General features: G+C 38.2%; 1 protein-coding gene across 2 annotated transcripts in view; it reads right to left on the bottom strand.

Annotated features, from left to right (window-relative positions):
* The window catches only part of CSMD3 (CUB and Sushi multiple domains 3), a 1168516-nt gene that overhangs the window by 439843 nt on the left and 708066 nt on the right, over positions 1-20607 (bottom strand). For both annotated transcript variants that reach the window (XM_005287288.4, XM_008168301.4), the window contains 2 exons: positions 18754-18941; positions 13741-13929 (listed from right to left, as the gene is read on the bottom strand). In XM_005287288.4, the coding sequence (XP_005287345.2) occupies positions 13741-13929; positions 18754-18941 (377 nt within the window). The remainder of the gene's footprint in view (positions 1-13740; positions 13930-18753; positions 18942-20607) is intronic.

Here is a 20607-nt window from a genome sequence, read left to right on the forward strand (position 1 = left end):
AGAGACATAAGGAAGAGTTATAGGATGAAAATAAGAAAATGAAAATGCATTTACACCCGAATCCAGCAAAGTATTTCATCATATGCTTAACTTTAACCTAACAACCTATTTATAAAGGGACTTTCACACACTGTGTAAGTATCTTATAAGAAAGGGAAATATATTTTTAAAAGCCAATTATAAAATATCAGCTAGATCAAATCCCCCCAAATAGCCAAATAAATCCAGTACCACACAAATCAAACCACTTCAACACCAAATGTCCTCCATTCTCAGAAGATCCAAATGTGACAGGAAATGGGAGGAAAAAGTAGAATGTCTGAGAGGGTATGGCAATGGAGTGGACCTCAATGTGGACATATCAGCCAGAAAAGACTGGAGTGGACATATCAGCCAGAAAAGACTGGCCTTGCAGCATACTGCAAAGCAGGGGTTCTCAACCTTTTCCTTTCTGAGTCTCCCCAACATGCTATAAAAACTCCACAGCTCAGCTGTGCCACAATAACTATTTTTATGTATATAAAAGCCAGGGCCGGTGTTAACGGGTAGCAAACAGGGCAACTGCCTGGGGACCCATGCCACAGGAGCCCCCATAAAGTTACATTGCTCGGGCTTTGGCTTCAGCTCCAGTGGCAGGGTCAGGCCCCTGGGCATCAGCCCTATGCAGCGAGCCTTCGACTTTCTGCCGAGGCCCCAGTGAGTCTAATGCTGGCCCTACTTGGAGGATCCCCTGAAACCTCCTCATGGCCCCTAGGGGGCCCCGGATCCCTGGTTGAGAACTACTGCTCTAAAGGCAGCCAGTGAGGTACCCAGGCAGATATACTTCAGGAGGGAATTCCCAACAAACTCCTTCAGAAATGGAGGAGTACCCATGACTTAAGAGCTCTGTTACTGAACTGCTCCTGAATAAACCTAGGACAGGTCAGAGAACCTGTCAACCACCACAGCTAGGGTAGGTGCCATGGGTACATGCTATCAGCAATATACTTTCTAGTGTATGTAATTTTATTTTAGTAACCCATCAACAAAAAGAGTATAATCTCTTTTCCACATCCCTCTGATGTGTTCCTCACTATACTGCAAAATCATGTTTGTTAATTAATTTGGGCCATCTGCATGTTTTTAATATAAACATTAAATGCACTCCCTCTGGCTGCAACAATATTTCTTGCTGATGTTCTCTATTTTTTAATGTAAATGAAGATCAAATGGAGCAACATTTATTCTTAATTGTAACATTGAATGAAAATTAACATTTATTAGCATTTTTTGTTATCATGAAATAGGAGAATAAGGCTACATTGCTATATTTTAAGCATCACTAGGGGCCAAATCTGGTGTTTAGTACCGAATAACTCTATTACTACAATCCTTGCAGATGATAAGTAAAGCTGTGAACAGTTTACCAAAAAAATCTGCATTTTCTCCAATTTCCATTATATTTAATCTATCCTAGTAGCTTCACTGTTATTTAAAATAAATAAATAACTTAAATAATTAAAATCAATTCCTGGAATTCAAGAGTCAAGAAATAGTTTTAAAGGTAAATTTAATTTTTTTTATCATCAAGATGAAACAAGAATATATTTAAAATAACTAGAGTTTTAAAAAATATATTAACACTAATATTCCATTAGTTTGCTTACAGCTGCGCTTCCCACAGCTTCCATTAGCCGGGAATGGTGAACCACAGCCACTGGGAGCTGTGGGCGGCCGTGCCTGCGGACGGTCAATGTAAACAAACTGTCTCACAGCCCGCCAACAAATTACCCTGATGGACCACATGCAGCCCGCAGGCCGCAGGTTGCCCATCACTCGACTAGAGTGTCTACATTGTTTTGTTTGTTTGTTTGTTTTAGTATATTATACTGTTAAAGCTTAAGGCTAAATTCTGTTAGAATAGCCACACAGGAAAACACTTCAGAACGTCTGTCAGAAGAAAAAGATGCTTCCTACTGGCTAGTCATTGTGAAAGGATTATGGACAGAAAATTCAGGTGAATACATTCACCTCCATAGGTAAGGGTGTGGATTAGGTAAAAATGGGAATGGTCTGAGTGTGATCCATGTAAAACTAGAGAAAGGAGATACTGGATAATACTTCCCTGAGCAGAGCTCAGAGTAATCTAATTCTTCCTCTGAGATATAACAACTTTTTTGAATGCTTATTCTCACAGTTCTTTGAGAATGGCTGTTCTTTATCTAAACTATCTATCTATCCATCCATTTATCCATCCATGACATTGTTTCCAGTTTTTGTCTAATTGTGTAAAAGACTGAATTGCATCCCCCATACTATTTTTTGAGATGTGTGCTTCACACATTACTAAATATACATAATAAATTAAATAAAAACAATGTGTAGGATTTTCTGGCTGTATGGATATAGAAGAGATGCAGCCACTAACTTTGACAAAAAGGGATATTTGACCTGATGGAAGCCAGAATCCAGGCATAATTTGGTGTCAACTTCTTCATTTTATATTTTTCTGTATGTGTGTATTTTCACAATGGCTATCCAGAATATGACACCACATAGTGCTTGAGTCCACAAATTACTGGGTTGCCAATTATGAGAACTGATCATTATGGCCTGATAAAGACTGTGGGTCTAATGCTGCACTCTTTTACAAGAGTTTTATAGTGGTGTAACTCATCTAATTCAGTGGAGTTGCACCAGCATACAACTGTTGCAGCACACTAGAGAATCAGGTCCTATATATGAAAAATATGAAAATACTCTCCTCAAAATAAATTGCTGTCTTTAAGAAAAATGTATGGAAATATATGCTATTAGGTACAAGATGATGCAATCAAAGTAAAAAAATATGCTCTTCAGAAGTATCTTTATATGCCATTTTGTGTGTGTGTTACATATATAATATCACCCACATACAAAACCCTTATATTACAGGAATGTTATTAAGGTAGCGATCAGGGTTCCCTCCCCACTCTGAACTCTGGGGTACAGATGTGGGTACCCACATAAAAGACCCCCTAAGCTTATTTCTACCAGCTTAGGTTAAAAACTTCCCCAAGGTACAAATCCTTCCTTGTCCTTGGAGGAGTACTGCTGCCACCACCAAGCGAGTTAGACAAAGATTAAAGGAAAAGGACCACTTCGAATTCCTGTTCCCCGAAAATCCCCCCAAGCCTCTCCCCCCGCTTTCCTGGGAAGGCAAGGTGAGCACAGACCAGAATCAGATTCTTTATTATAAAGAAAAAGTAAAAGAAGTACCTCTGTAAAATCAGGATGGAAGGTAATTTAAAGGGTAATCAGATTCAAAACACAGAGGATTTCCCCTCTAGGCAAAACTTTAAAGTTACAAAACCAGGGCTAAACCTCCCTCTTAGCACAAGGAAAATTCACAGGCTAAAGCAAAAGATAATCTAATGCATTTCCTTACTATTACTTACTATTTCTGTAATATTAGATGTTTAGTTCAGATATGGCTTAGGGAGATGTATTTTCCCTGCCCTGGTTCCTCGCTGACCCGGAGAGAACAAAAGAACACACACACACACACACACACGACCTTCCCCCACAGATTTGAAAGTATCTTCTCCCCTTATTGGTCCTTTTGGTCAGGTGCCAACCAGGTTATTTGAACTTCTTAACCCTTTACAGGTAAAGGAGGGATTAACCTTTACAGGGTAAGAAAGGATTTTATGCTACCTGTAGCCATATGTTTATGACAGTAGCAAAGTTAGGAAATGCCAGAATTAAGGTTGTCCATGCAAACTTAACTCTGCCCTTGTGTATATGCACTATGATGTGGCTTGTGAGATGAAGGCAGCTCAGAGACTTAGGAAGTTAGCCAGCTAAGTTCACCAGCAGAGGAAGCCAGGGAAGTAGGTATTTTTCTTCAATTTACAGGTCCTCTACAAGGAAGAACCCACAATGTGAGGAAAACAGTGAGTCACCAACACCACTGCCAGGTCTTCCTCTGCCTGTATCTGTGGGGGCCATGGCCAGACAGGCATCCTGATCCTGGGGGGCTTTAACACAGGTTGTGGTCTTGATTTGTTGGAAATGTGGCCTGCATGTCCCTGCCAAAGAAAGCTCAGCAGGAGGATCCACCTGGTGTGAGAGTTATCTGTTGATGGGGTCCCACATGAAATAGGTAAGAGAACTCATCTGCATAACATTCAGGAACACAAGGACTTCACTGACAGGATATACATGGAGACATCCAGGATGCTAGTCAACTAGAGACTATCAAGGCACAAGAATGGGAAGGAGAACCAGCTGCTCTGCATTGAAGAGACAGGCTGCTGGGCAATAGACAGTGGGCAGTAGACAGTGTTCCGGCCCACACCCAGGTCTCCTAGTACATGGTATGATGTACTGGCAACAGGAGGAGAGGAGCAGAGCCAGTGGCTAAGGAGAAGGATCAATTTGCCCACAAAGCTGAGAGGTTCGAGGCCACCACATCCAGGAGAAGGAGAAGTAGGGTGGTGGTGGTGGATAGGGACTCCCTTCTGAAGAGGACAAAGCAACCCATCTGTCAACCTAACCTGACATCCCAGAAGGTGTGCTGCCTGCCTACAGCATCCAAGATGTTACAGAAAAGCTGCCAAGGCTCATCTGGCCCTCTGACCAGGAGTGCCAAAGCCTCGGTAGTAGTGGGGGGCACAAAGCCCCACCCCCTCTGTGGCCCCGCCTCCTGGCCAGGCCAAAAGCCAAAGCTGGGCTGTGGTAAGAGCCCCCCAGGGAGCCCAGGTTTCTGTGGGGATGCTCAGACCCTCGACCTAGCCTGGGTGACATGGCTGCGCAAATGGTATCAACAGGAGGACTTTGGATTCGTTGACTACGGGTTGTTATTCCAGGAAGGAGGATTGCTGGGAAGAGATGAGGTCTACCTGACCAAGAAGGGGAAGAGCCTTTTTGACAGCAACTTTTCAATCTAGTGAGGAGGTGTTTAACCAAAGTTCAGAGGATTTATGTATCAAAAGCCAAAAAGTAGGTATAAAAAATGGTGACATTGACATAGGACTTCTAGTTGGGTAGAGGAAAACGTAAATTACACAATAGGGTCAAAGGAGTAAAAAGAGGGAATACACAGGGGGAAATCTGCTCAATATCTATACACCAATACAAGGCAAATGGGGAATAAACAGGAAGAACTGAAAGTTGTAGTATACAAGCTAAATTATTAATAGATTTCAAGGCCTAAAGGGACCATTGTGATAATCTATTCTGACCTCCTGTATAACAGACAGAGAACTTCCACAAAATAATTCCTAGAATATATCTTTTAGAAAAACATTTCATCTTGATTAATAAATTGTCAGTTATTAAGATTCTACTATGATCCTTTTAAAATTGTTTCAATGGCTCTTACTGTTAAACATTTATGGCTTATTTCCACTCTGAATTTGAATTTGTCTAAGTTCAACTTCCAGCATTATACCTTTCTCTGCTAGATTGAAGAGCCCTTTACTAAATATTTGTTCCCCGTGTTGTAATCAAGTCATCCCTTAACCTTTTCTTTGTTAAACTAAACAGATTGAGCTCTTTGAGTCTATCACTTTAAGGCATGTTTTCTAATTCTTTAATCATTCTCATGGCTCTTCTCTGAATCCTCTCCAATTTATCAACATCCTTCTTGAATTCTGGGCATTAGAACAAGACACAGTATTCCAGCAGTGATCGCACCAGTGCCAAATATAAAAATAAAATAACCACTCTACTCCTACTCAGAACTCCCCAATTTATGCATCCCAGGACTGCACTAGCTTTTTTGGTCACAGTGTGACACTGCAAGCTGATTATCCACCATGATCACCAAATCTTTTTTCAGAATCACTGCTTCCCAGGATAGAGTACCTCATCTTATAAATAAGTCCTATGTTCTTTTTTTACTAGATATATACATTTACATTTAGCTGTATTAAAACACACATATTGTTTGCTTGCACTCAATTTACCAAGCAATCCAGGTTGCTCTGACTCAGTGAGCTGTCCTCTTCATTATCTACCACTCACCCAATTTTTGTGTCATCAGCAACGATGTCAGTGATTTTTTTTTGTTTCCAGGTCATTAACCGAAATGTTAAATACTGTAGGGCCAAGAACCAATTCCTTGTGAAAACCCCACTGGAAACTCTTGATAACGATTCCCGGTTTACAATTACATTTTGAGACCTATCATTTAGCCAATTTTTAATCTATTTAATGTGTGTCAATATTAATTTTATATTATTCTAGTTTTTAATCAAAATGTCATGCTGTACCAAGTCAACACCTGAGAGAAGTCTAAGTATATTATGTCAACAGTGTTACCTTCATCAGCCAAACTTGTAATCTCAACACAAAAAAAGATCTATTTCTAGAAACCTATGTTGAATTGCATTATTTACATTACCCTTCTTAAATTCTTTATTAATCAAGTCCTGTATCAGCCACTCCATTATTTTGCCCGGGATTAATGTCAGACTGACAGCCCTATAATTACTTGAGTCATCTCATTTACCCTTTCTAAAATTGGTACAACGTTCGCTTTCTTCCAGTCTTCTGAAACTCCCACACTGCTTCAAGTCTTATTGAAAAATCAGCATTAACAATCCAGCAAGTTCCTCAGCTAATGATTTAAAAACTCTTGCATGCAGGTTATCTGGACCTGCTGACTTAAAAATGTGTAATTATGACTTAACTGAATTACAGAGAGTTGGTGGGATAAATCTCATAACTGGAATATTGGTATAGAGGGTACAGCTTGTTTAGGAAGAATAGGTAGGAGAAAACAAGGAAGGAGGTGTTGCATTATATAACAAGAATAGATATGTTGGTTCTGAGGTCCAGAAGGAAGCAGATCAGATGAAAGTCTTTTGGGTGAAGATAGAAGAAGAAAAACAGGGGTGGTGTCATGGTAGAAATCTAGTACAGACCATGAAATTGGAAGGAGGAGGAGGAGGTAGATGAGGTTCTAGAACAAAAAAATAGAAATATCCAAAACATATGGCCTGGTAGTAATTGTGGATTCTAACTTCTCAAATATCTGTTGGAAAAGTAATATGGAAAAACACAAATTCACAGCTTTTATAAGCATACTCTTCACTCCATCGTCCAAGTCATGAATGAAAATATTGAATAGTACCAGACCTAGGACAGACTCTTGCAGGATCCCACAAGATGCATCCCTCCAGTTTGATGGCAAACCATTGATAACTACACTTTGAGTATGGTCTTTCAATCAGTTTTGCATCCACATTATACTAATTTCCTCTATACCATATTTCCCTAGTTTGCTTATGAAAATGTCAATAGACTTACTAAAATCGAGATATCATATCTACATCTTCCCCTGCCCTCCCCCCGCCCCAGTCACTAGGCCAGTAAGCCAAAGAAAGAAATTACGTGTGGCATAATTTGTTATTGACAAATCCCTGTAGGCTATTCCTTAAAAGCCTATTAACCTCAGGTACTTATAAACTAATCGTTGAATAATTTGCTCCAGTATTTTTGCAGGTATTCAAGTTAGCATGACTGTTTTATAGTTCCCCAGCTCCTTTTTATTCCACTTTTAAAGATAGGTACTATGTTTGCCATTCCCCTGTCCTCTGCAACCTCACCCATTCTTCATGAATTCTCAAAGATAATTGCTAACGGTTCCTAAGAGTTTCCATAAATATATTAGGAGCAAGAGAAAGACACAGACAAAGGAATGTGTAGGTCCACTACTTTTAGCAAAAGAGAGCATAAAGAACATAAAGAACATGGACAACATAAAGAAGTTTGAAGCGCTTAATAACTATTTTGCTTCAATCTTCACTAAAAAAAGGTAAATTGTGACCAGATGCTTAACATAATTACTATTAACAACAAGGAGGAAGGAACGTAAGGAAAAGTAGGGAAAAACAGATTAAAGAATATTTAGATAACTTAGATGTACACAAGTTGGCAAGGCCTGACAAAATTCACCCTAGGGAACTTAAAGAACTAGTTGAAATAATCTTGGAACTGTTAGTGATTATTTTTCAGGTGAGATCCCAGAAGGGCACACATTGTATCTATTAAATATCTAGATGGAGCGTATGGCGGAAGGTCTATCCTGGGTCTATTCTTCTTCTTCAATATTTTCATTAATGACTTGAATAATGGAGTGGAGAGTATGCTTATAAAATTCATGGATCACACCAAGCTTGGAGGAGTTGCTAGCACTTTGGAGGACAGTATTAGAATAGAAAATGACTTTGGAAAATTGAAGCATTGGCATGAAATAAATAAGATGAAATTCAATAAAGATAAGTGTAAAGAACTGCATGTAGAAAGGAAAAATCAAATGCACGACTACAAAATGGGGAATAACTTGCTAGGCAGTAGTACTGCTGAAAAGGATCTAAGGATTTTAGTGGATCAGAAGTTCAATATGAACCAGTAAAGTTATGCAGTTGTGAAAAAGGCAAATATAATTTGGGGCTGTATTAACAGGAATGTTATATGTAAGACACAGGAGATAACTGTCTGACTCTACTCAGCATTGGTGAGGCATCAGCTGAAGTATTTTCCCCTGTTCTATGCACCATACTTTAAGAAAAAATGTACAAATTGGAGAGAGTACAAAGGAGAGCCTCAAAAATGATAACACATTTAGAAAACCTGACCTCTGAGAAAAGGTAAAAATAACTAGGGATGTTTAGTCTTGAAAAAAATATATTGAGGGGCGGACCTGATAGTCTTCAGATATGTTAAGTAGTGTTATAAAGAGGTTGGTGATTAATTGTGCTGCATGTCAACTGAAGGTAGGACAATAAATAATGGGCTTAATCTGTAGCAAGGGAGATTTAGAATCATAGAATCATAGAACTGGAAAGGACCTTGAGAGGTCGTCTAGTCCAATCCCCTGCACTCGTGGCAGGATTAAGTATTATCTAGACCATTTCTGACAGGTGTTTGTCAAACTTGCTCTTAAAAATCTCCAATGTTGGCGATTCCACAACCTTCCTAGGCAATTTATTCCAGTGTAACCACGCTGACAGTTAGGAAGTTTTTCCTAATGTCCAACCTAAACCTCCCTTGATGTAATTTAAACCCATTGCTTCTTGTCCTATCCTCAGAGGTTAAGAAGAACATTTTTTTCTCTACTACTCCTTGTAACAACCTTTTATGTACTTGAAAACTGTTATTGTGTCCCCTCTCAGTCTTCTCTTTTCCAGACTAAACAAACCCAGTTTTTTCAATCTTCCCTCATAGGTCATGTTTTCTAGACCTTTAATAATAATAGGTTTTCTAGACCTTTAATAATTTGCATCTGAAGAAGTGAGGTTTTTACCCACGAAAGCTTATGCCCAAATAAATCTGTTAGTCTTTAAGGTGCCACCAGACTCCTTGTTTTTACAGACTAACACGGCTACCCCCGATAGTTAATAATTTTTGTTGCTCTTCTCAGGACTCTCATCAATTTATCCACATCCTTCCTGAAATGTGGCACCCAGAACTGGACACAATACTCCAGTTGAGGCCTAGACATTAGGAAAACCTTTTAACTATAACTTTAACTTCTTAACTTTTATAACTATACTATTCCTATGCTCTGGAATAGGTTTCCAAGATGTGAAATCTCCATCACTGGAAGTTTTTAAGAACAGGTTAGACAAACAACTCTAAGGGATGGTCTTGCCTCAGTGCAGGAGGGCTAGTTGACCTCTCAAGGTCCCATCCATCCCTATGTTTCTATGATTCTATGATACACCTTGTAATTTTAGGATCACATACTTTTTTTTTTTCCCCTTTAGCGACCCAACCTCATTCAGAGCACAGGGTGGATGGTGCTAACAGAATTAGGGTGTTGGTTTTTTTTATATACTCAATGTGCAGAAAACCTTATCTACTGCACACGCTCCATGCTCTGTATTGAATAAGGAATTATTCATTTCTTCATGGGCTTTTCTATTTCATTCATCACTATAACATGTAAGCACTGAACAAATATAAAATATTTTATAATTTATTTTCTTCCAGGGAATAGGAAGGGCTCCATCCAACATATTTCTTCTACTTCGAAGAGGAGCCAAGGCAGAGATATTCTGCTACCGACTCCTCTCCACACCCTGAATATTTACACACACTCCATGGGAAGAGTTGCTACAGGATTTTCTCTCACCAGAAAAGTACGGTTTAAATCAAAACATTGTTGATGCAAGTCCACAGGGCAAATGTTCACTTCCCTAAGGTCCAGTCTAGACCTAGTCCTATATATAAATCACTCCAAAGTTAAAGATTCAGCAATTAAATTAAAATTAATGTAACCATGAATTGATGAAATTTACTAGAATAAATACACTCAATCCTGCCTTTAAAGCATATTTATTCAATGGACAATTGCCTTTTAGCAATGTGCTCTAGAGAAAAAAAATCTCATTTACTTGATGAATTGCATGCTAGTTCAGCATCTTGAAGAAGAAATGTATCACAATGTGTAAGGTTATTGCACAGCAGAGCATATTATTCACAGAGAGCATGTTAACATTGTTTGTTTTAGATGGTAAGCATCTAGTGCCTAGCAACATAAGAAAACATTACCCCTATATATGGGGTCTATTCAGCATAAATTAGTTTTTCTGGTTTGGAGGGCTAAGGGAGATCTACAGCTCTTCACTCAAAGAGTGTGACTGTGATTGAGATACCCTATTATGAAGTGTATCCCAAAACGTCAGAATGCCAGCTTCTCATCCACCCTTTCATCAATGCAAATCCTTACGATCAACATTTCATGGCACCTCCAAATGAATCTCAGCTTCAAACCTGAATTGTTTGCTGAATTAAAAAAGTCAGGTGCCAAGCTGATATATACCAAAAACTGCAATAGGGAAGATCATGAATAATGCAATAATTTTCTTCATAATAAACTATGTATTCCTGAGTCAATCAGTTTCTTTATTATTTTCATTAACCTTTAATCCTCAGTTTTCTACTTCCTATCCAATATCAGCAGATATTAACTCTATGGGCAATTTTGTATAATAAGAGTAGTGCCTTCTGCTCTATATATGTGACGTAACAGTAAGCAACAGAATTTATACTGAACAGACCCTAATGCTAACCTAACAGATTTCTTCTAATAATGCTTACTGTTATACAAGATGTTCTACACCCATATAAATTTTTTTATTAATGGGGTAAAGATAGGAAACTAATGCTGAAAAATACCTCAAATGTAATCAAGAAAGGGGTGATAAGAACTGTATCAGGCCTTCCCAATGCAATAACCAGGCTGAGACAATAATTAATTGCTGGAAAACATTCAGAGTGAAAATTTCATGTGAACACCATCTTCTCATCTGACAGGGAGTTCATTGTAGCTCTTGTTTCAAAAGAAGACCTTTTATACAAAATGTCAGATGTAGTACTGGGCAACACTTTGAATTTGCCATTCAAACCTGTCTTCATATCCATATACATAGTCGTCAACTCTGAAGTAGTATTGATGTATGCTGAGGCTGCCAGAATGGGAAACAGGGTTCAATGATAGCCCAAGTACACAGCAATAAAGAATTTAATATGTTGAGATTTGGGAAAATTCAGTCTTGTGGAAGTCAAACACAAACAAAGTGACTCTAGATCTCAGCTCCTTCTGAAGTTGTATCTTCACCTGAATTTTTACCGGAAGTTAAGTGACTACCCGTTAAATGGATACCCAACCACATTTGTACCCTATACGGTGGATACAAAGCTGGCTGGATTGTCGGGTTCAACAGGTAGTGATCAACGGCTTGATGTCTAGTTGGCATAGGGTGACCAGAGAGCAAACATTGAAAATCGGGATGGGGTTAGGGGTAATAGGCAATTTTATAAGACAAAGCCCCAAATATCTGGACTGTCCCTATAAAATCGGGACATCTGGTCACCCTAAATTGGCAGCCGGTATCAAGTGGAGTGCCCCAGAGGTCGGTCCTGGGGCGAGTTGTGTTCAATATCTTCATTAATGATCGGGATGATGGGATGGATTGCATCCTCAGCAAGTTCACAGAAGACACTAAGCTGCAGGAAGAGGTAGATACACTGGAGGTTAAGGATAGGGTCCAGAATGACCTAGACAAATTCAAGGATTGGGCTTAAATAAATCTGATAAGGTTCAACAAGGACAAGTGCAGAGTCTTGCACTTAGGATGGAAGAATCCCATGCACTGCTACAGGCTGGGAACTGACTGGCTAAGCGGCAGTTCTGCAGAAAAGGACCTGAGGATTACAGTGGATGAGAAGCTGGATATGAGTTAACAGTGTGCCTTTGTTGCCAAGAAGGCTACCGGCATATTGGGCTTTATTAGTAGGAGCGTTGCCAGCAGATCCAGAGAAGTGATTATTCCGCTCTATTCGGCACTACTGAGGCCACATCTGGAGTACTGCATCCAGATTTGGACCTCCCACTACAGGAAGGATGTGGACAAATTGGAGAAAGTCTTGTGGAGGGCAACAAAAATGATTAGGGGGCTGGGGCACATGGCTTATGGGGCGAGGCTGAGGGAAATGGGTTTATTTAGTCTGCAGAAGAGAAGAGTGAGGGGGAATTTAATAGCAGCCTTCAACTACCTGAAGGGGGGTTCAAAGAGGATGGAGCTAGGCTGTTATCAGTGGTGGCAGATGACAGAACAAGGAGAAATGGTCTCAAGTTGCAAAGGCGGAGGTCTAGGTTGGATATTAGGAAAAACTATTTCACTAAGAGGGTGGTGAAGCACTGGAATGGGTTACCTAGGGAAGTCGTGGAATCTCCATTCTTAGAGGTTTTTAAGGCCCAACTTGACAAAGCCCTGGCTAGGATGATTTAGTTGGTGTTGGTCCTGCTTTGAGCAGGGGATTGGACTAGATGACCTCCTGGGGTCTCTTCCAACCCTAATCTTCTATGATTCTATGATTCTCTCCTGGAATAAATGAGGGGTGGGAGAGAAGATCAGACTAGAGCTGGCTAAAATATTTGGATGAATAATTTATTCATTGAAAAGTGCAGTTTTTTGCAAACCTGAAACTAATTGTGAATTTGACACAAATTCACCAAATAGTTTCAGACGATATTTTTTTTCTTACACAGGAGGAGGAAGTGCTCACTGAGGATGTGGGAGAGACAGGTTCAGTTCCACACACACCCCCCCCCCACGTGATGTGGAACAGGGACTTAAACATGCATCTCCCACCTCCTAAAAGAGTATAGGGCTATAGCATACTCTGGAGAAAGTCTATCTCAATCTCTCCGGGTTAAGCTGTTCCACTTTATCCACTGTTATATGGGGGACATCAGCACCGCCTCCTCCCCACAATTCCTGTCTTGTGAGTCTAGTCCTTTAAACATTCCCAGGAGTAAAATATTTCATGTCAAATGAAATGTTTCATATGACCCAAAGTGGACTTTTTTAATTTGCCAAAAAATTCGGAATTATTTTGATTCTGTTGAACCCAAACTGATTTTTTTCAGTTCACTGGCAGTTCTGATTAAAAAAACCCAGCAACAACAACTCAGTTATTCACCCAGCCCTTAGTAACATGTTAAATACCTTAAGTTAATTGGCAAATCAATTAACAAGGTAAAATACACTCTAACGTAGATATAACTGCTATTATCTACAGGTTCAATGAGCTGCTTCTATATTTAAATAAATATTTCTGTACAAAATGGTACATTATATAAAAATGCTTCTTTGTTCTTAAACTTAAATGCTTTATATTGGCACATCAGAGTTCCTAATGTCTCAGAAAAACACATACATGGCATAGATACATTTTTATACCTAGTTAATTCATTCTTACCATCACAAGTTGGGAGCGGGTGGCTCCACCAATGGTTTTTTTCACATAGCAGAGGCTCTTCATGGCTCAGCCTATATCCTTGATCACAACTAAATGATACAGTGGAACCAATAGAGAAGTCATGACCGTAACGACGTCCATGAACTGGTATGCCAGGATCCAAACAAGAATAGGTATTGACTGTTACACCTGGAATGCAAAGGAAACATGACAAAAAACTAGGTACTGTATTTTAAAAAGCATTCAACTCTGCTGGAAAAAAATAGCAAACCTCTATTTTACACATATTTAGCGAAGTTATCTTAGCCTATGCTTGTGTGTGTAACTGAATAGCCTAACATCTTACATTCACTTGTTATGTGATCTGCTGCAGAAACAGAGAAGAGGAGAAAAGGAGCCGAAGAGGAAAGAAACAAGGGGCTGCTTAATTTTAGATGTGTCACAAAATTCAAATCTTTAAAGTTTGTTTCTCAACAAGAAAGACTGATTATATATAATTCCAGTATGAAAAAACAGAGAGGGAAAAACACAAAAGGAAAAAAGAAATCTCAGAATTTCAGTTAAGGAAACAAAACAGAAAGTTCATTAATAGACCATATAAGAATGGAAATGACATTTCAGAGAATTCTAGCTACAAACAGAAAGGCATCTATTGCAGAAAGCAAACATCAATTTCTGATTTTATTTCCTATTCAGAATCTTATAGGGTTGGTTAACTGGCTAGTTGATTAGGCATTTTGTTTTGTTTTTTGTTTTGTTTTTGTAACAATCCAAAGAATACATTTTACTGCCAAAAGTGTTATAACTGAAAGAAAACAAACCAAAAACCTTAACAACTGAATCTAGGAAACTCCTCCAAGATCTTTGAAGGAAAAGCATGATAGATTGTTTTGCTTCTGAAATCAGTACCAGTAATGGAATAAGTATTGGAATAAGACCTTGAGAACATGACCTATGAAGGAGGGCTGAAAGAATTGGGTTTGTTTAGTTTGGAAAAGAGAAGACGGAGAGAGGACATGATAGCAGTTTTCAGGTATCTAAAAGGGTGTCATAAGGAGGAGGGAGAAAACTTGTTCACCTTAGCCTCTAAGGATAGAACGAGAAGCAGTGGGCTTAAACTGCAGTAAGGGAGGTTTAGGTTGGACATTAGGAAAAAGTTCCTAACTGTCAGGGTGGTTAAACACTGGAATAAATTGCCTAGGGAGGTTGTGGAATCTCCATCTCTGGAGATATTTAAGAGTAGGTTAGATAAATGTCTATCAGGGATGGTCTAGACAGTATTTGGTCCTGCCATGAGGGCAGGGGACTGGACTCGATGACCTCTTGAGGTCCCTTCCAGTCCTAGAATCTATGAATCTATACTTAGAAGAGAAAAGTTAAAGCACCAGAAAAGGGAAGTGTGTAGTCCAAGACAAAGAGAATGGTTGGGCAAGACCTTTCTACTCTACCCAAGCAAGGTAGAAGAAAAATAATTTAAACAGTACAGAAAAACAAAGGCAGAGAAAGGCATTAGGTACCAATAGGATGGTGGAAAAGCTGGATGCTATAAGGGAGCCATTGCTAACTAATATTACCCATAGGGGAAATTCAGTTAGAAGCTGGCTGCTCTGAAGAACATAAGGTGAACCAGGAAGAATCAGATGAGAAGGGAAAAAGCACAGTAGGAGTATGGGACAGCTACTACCCTGTCAGATACCCTTAGTGGATAGTCAACAGAACAGTTACTAGTGAAGCATATTTCTTCTTTATAAAATATAGTGTTAAGATGTATATTCTGAACGTGTCATGTTATAGTTTGAATACATATTTCATTGCCAATATAATTACCTTAGAAAATAAAACATCTTATTTAAAAAGACAATTTTAAATAAAATCACAGATTTGGTTCATTTCTAATAGAATGGACAAACTACTTTGGTAATACATTATATTTAATGGATTGACTTTGTCTTCTGACTTTTTTCAGTTGTGGTAAGTGTAGACTTTTGCCCCTCAAAATATATGTATATGAAATTGATGGAGCTTTTTTTATATTCTGCACCCAGGACAAAGCAAATAGGATAATGTGCGCTGAAATGGTAGGAGCCTTGGAAGAATTTGAACGGATGCATACACAATTCTGAATTTTAGCTGTGATTAGATGAGGCACCATTTATTTGCGTGCATAAGGGAACAGAAAGAGTATCAGAAAGCTACTCTGCATATTCAATTTATATGATTCAGGCCCTTGATTTTAAGCACGTGTTTAAGGTCTATTAAAGTTTTGGGCTTACGTGCTGCTCCAATCAGGGATGGGCTTAAGTACATATGTAACTGCTTTCCTGAATCAATACCTCAGTATTTTGGTTATTGGGAATGGAGGGGAGCGAAGGGTTATGCCACAGCCCTGTCTGAGGCTCATCAAGTTCCTATCTACTCTATGATAAAACCTGTATCAAGAGAAAAATGCATGACCATGAATCTGGAAGATAATTCCTCTCTTCCCTCCCCAAAGTACAATATTGCTTTGAGGGAATACCTGAAATACTGTCTCCCTTATCTGTCTATGATTGAGTTATGTATTAATATATTTTATATAGTTATGCAATACTATATGGGTCTCAACTATTACTCAACTTTACACATTTAATTAGATGTAATTAAATGTCAAGTGAACATTAACTTTCTTCCAAGAGAAATTGTTCAGGTCATTAATGGAAAAATATTCCTTAAATGATAATAATCTGGTCCAAAAATTGATATATTTTGACAGTAGTTCTGCATGCAATTTTTTTTATTATACTGTTCTTATTTTTTTAAACCAATAATTCATGATACTATAAAATATTATGATATAGAAATACAGAAAATAAAAAGTACTGCACAGTAGGGCACACACATTGTGTTTAGTGATAAGGTCATCTAAGTTACTTACCAATAACTTAACTTCTCTAATGGTATTATCTCCGCAGATTCTCACTCTTGGATTTGTATGGCAAAGAGTGTGACTGCAAGAGTGGAGATCTGTGAAGGTAATTCTACATAGGAGAAGAAGTGCTTTATAAAGACCCCTGAGGGTTTAGCTGAGATGAACCTTTGTGAAGGTAGTTCAATTTTGTGGCCAATCAACCATAACAATTTCCTTTAAACACTTCCAATATGTTCCATATGTTTCCAAACAAGAAATAATATTTCTCTGCCCTGTTGGGCAGAGATTCACAATTCACTTCCCAGCAAGCTGAAGCAGGGTACAGTGAAGATATGGTGTGCTCAAATACTGAGCAGAGACAGTGACTTGTGTCACTCAACAGTTATTCCTCCGGATGAATAAGGAAAGGCACTGATAGATTTTGATAAAGTACCATCTAGTCTTTCTGGATGAAAGGACATTGGCCTTTAAAATATATCAAGGTGGGTTAAAGCTGAAAAAAATGAGGAGATCCTCAATTATCCATCAGGTACAAGAAAAACTCCAGGGAAGGGAAACACAAAACATTTTATAACTGCTAGCAGATTTTCTTAGATCAACTGCTGACACTTTGAAAGCAGGCTTCACGTAGTGCCTACAAGAACTTGTAGCAGCCTGAACTTTGTGCGATAGAAGTTAGTCCTTATAAATTGTACCTTAACGCCAGTGTCGTTACTTTTCTGGGATAATGTAAAAGGGTCACAAACGATCTTAAACAATAAGATCATGTGGGAATTATTCTCTTGTAGTGGTTCCAGTAACCATTAGTGTGGAAGAAAAAAAGTTGGAAGCAGAAGACCTACATGCCTGATGTTAAATAGAAGTTGAGTACATTGAAGAAATCATTCAAGAACAGCTTATTCATGTGAGAATGTGACCTATGTAATGCTGGCAAGGTCAGTGAGATATGTACTAGTCTGCTATATAAAGTGCTGTTCACACAAAATAACTAAGTTGATGTCCATTGCAAAACCATTTTTGCCAAGTGATTTTAAAAAAGATTATATGAATGCCATCCTTCCTACCACCTTGGAACATATCTCAACACCTTCCTTGTGTACCTGGCAAGTTTCCCTAGACAGATACACAGTACTGTTTCCAAGAGAGAACACCGTTGCTGAGTAATTTAAATGAGAAAGTTTTATTATGGCATTTTTCATTTCAATTACTGTACACTACAATCTGAAATATGTACATCATGCTGAAAGTGACATCAGAATACGACTCAATGCCTAAGAAGAACATAATTTACCATTAACATTCACCATAGAGTTGAGTTATGTAGAAAGTAAAGGACAAGATCAAATATTAATATTTATGAATTCACTTTGTAGATACATTTTCAGTTTGAGAGATGTTTTCTATAGTGTGGTAATCATTAGAGCTGTATAAAGAAAAAATAACTAATAATGTATTTGAAGAGAGCTCTAACTAAAAGTTTCATATTTGTGGGTCTAAAGTTAGACACCTACATCTATATTTAGGCATTAAATAAATGAATGGCCTAATTTTCAGAGGGTCTGAGAAACCCAAACTCCCATTAGCTTTAGTGAGGGTGCAGATACTCAACCCTTCTGAAAATCAAGTAACTAATTCAGGTGCCAAAGCATAGATATACATGCCCAACCATATTTCAATATTGTGACCTATACTTCCATAATGTTATCATAGTCACTGATTTTATATAGTTTTGCACACACAAAAATTCATTGTACTAGATGTAAAAAAGAAAAGATAACAAAGCATAAAATTATCATCCATTGACTCCAATCTCAGTCTTCTGTTTATTAAACTAGTAAGTAGTGTGAGTACAAAAGCAGAAACAGCAAACCCTAAGATAATGTCTTGCATATTGCTCAGCAGTTAAACTGTTTTGACTGATTAAGGAAAGGTTTAGTGGGCTCTGGAAAGAATCTCACCAAATCCTCTTCAGCTGAATGGATGGTAGGAGTGGCTCAGGATAGTACTGACGGGGACAAAATGTGTGTGTATTTGTGTATGCACGCGGGTTCATGTGTGTTTAAATGGGCGGGGGAAACAAAAGCATATGGTTCAACATTACTTACTTTCATAGTGAATCTTGAATCCATTATTAGAACGACTGTTGTCTGTTGTAAAGAGAAGGTAAATGAAATTGCTGCTACTGAACAGAAACTGTGGGACCTGTGTACCATTGTAAGAACCCAGAAGTGGAGACAGGAGATTTGGTCCATCATGAACTTCCAAAACATCGTAATTGAGTTCAGTCTGAAATCTAGGGTTGAGAAAACATACACACACACACACAAATATATATATACACATACAGACATATACATAAAATAGTTGTATTAGAATTACGTTGATGTAAACATAATCAACGTTTCATATTTTAAATCTTATTCAGATTAAAAGTAACATGTATGTAAATGTTGAGGATTAACAAACCTAATGTAAATTAATAGTATTATTTCAACAGTAGTATTCAAGGTGCCAGGAACATACTTTACCGAGGATTCATGCCTCTCAAGGAGGATGTGATGTGCTAAAATTGTGCCATCAACTCCAGCTAGTCAATAATCCCTCAGAAATAGTCTGTGCCTCATTTTTTATTGTCAGTATAAGGTGAAAATTCAAACAACATTATATGATGTGTACAAGAGATTCTTTTTGTGAGTGAAGCAGCAAGAATTGATTCATATAGAGTATCTCTATGGATTTAATTCCCTGAACATTATCCAAACAGATCATTTGAATCACTTCTCAACATAATATCCAATGTACAATATTATTAACAATACAACTCGGGTGTGTTTTCTAATAAGAAGAGAGGCTTACACACAATTTAAGTGTCTTCAAAATATTGTGCAGAAAGGCCTAAAGTTTCAAAACTGGGTACCTAAAATTGGAGTCCTACAACAAGTAGATACCTAAATAAACAGCTGATTTGAAAAGGTGCCGAGTCACTGCAAAACCCCTTGACTTTCATGGGACTAGTGGGTACCCTGCACTTCTGAAACAGAGCTGCATTTATTTAGGTGGCTTAAATATGGAATTAGGAACCCAACTTAAGTCATCCTTGTCTATAAAGTTTGGTTCAATTAACGACATGGGGGAAAAATCAACCCTATGGGTTTGTTGGAAAATATTATTTTATAATATTTACAACATTAATTCCCAATGTCAGAACAATTTGTATTCAATTTACTGAGAAAAGCAACAAAAGAGATATAGCAATGCTTTCTTCTGCTGTGTAATGTCTTATTCTATAAGGCACAAACAACATGACAGTGCTTTTTACTTTAACAGAATCCTAATATGAATTTTTATTGTTACAGCCTGTAAGTAAGGTCTAGAGAGCTAGATGACAGTGCCTCAGTTAAGGCTTAATTGAGACAAGACAGAAGTGATGGTAAATAAGGGAACATGTATATATCATTGCAAGGGGTGGTTTCTACTCTTGTTCCTGAGGGATATATGTTAACATTTGTCAAGGAAGAGCAGTGTGTCTGCATACCATATTACTCTTGAAGTCTCAGATGCCATCAGTGGCCCAAAGCATCTTTTTACATCTGCATTTGACTGGTTGATTGAGATCTGTCTCTCCAATGTGAATATTGCAATTTACAGACTCTCAAGTGTATTGCAATGCACTCTATATTGATTGACATTAAAAGGTCAGCAGCCATCAAAAATTACTACACTACTGTATCTGAGATTCCAGTTATTCCCTAAGCATGGAGAAATACTTGCCCAACCAGTTGTAATGGTAACTGTTAATAACTGTTGTGCTGTACAACATGTACAGATGCCAAAGTCCAAAGAGCCAGGGAGATGATTCATTGAAACAGGCTAAACACCCTACAATCTTCCCCGGCATACAATGGAAGAAGGAGGTTCTATGATGGGCTGCTTGGAAAACATAATCACAGAAAAAGATG

Source organism: Chrysemys picta, chromosome 2, assembly GCF_011386835.1.
Source record: "Chrysemys picta bellii isolate R12L10 chromosome 2, ASM1138683v2, whole genome shotgun sequence".
In the NCBI taxonomy this organism is placed as follows: Eukaryota; Metazoa; Chordata; order Testudines; family Emydidae; genus Chrysemys; species Chrysemys picta.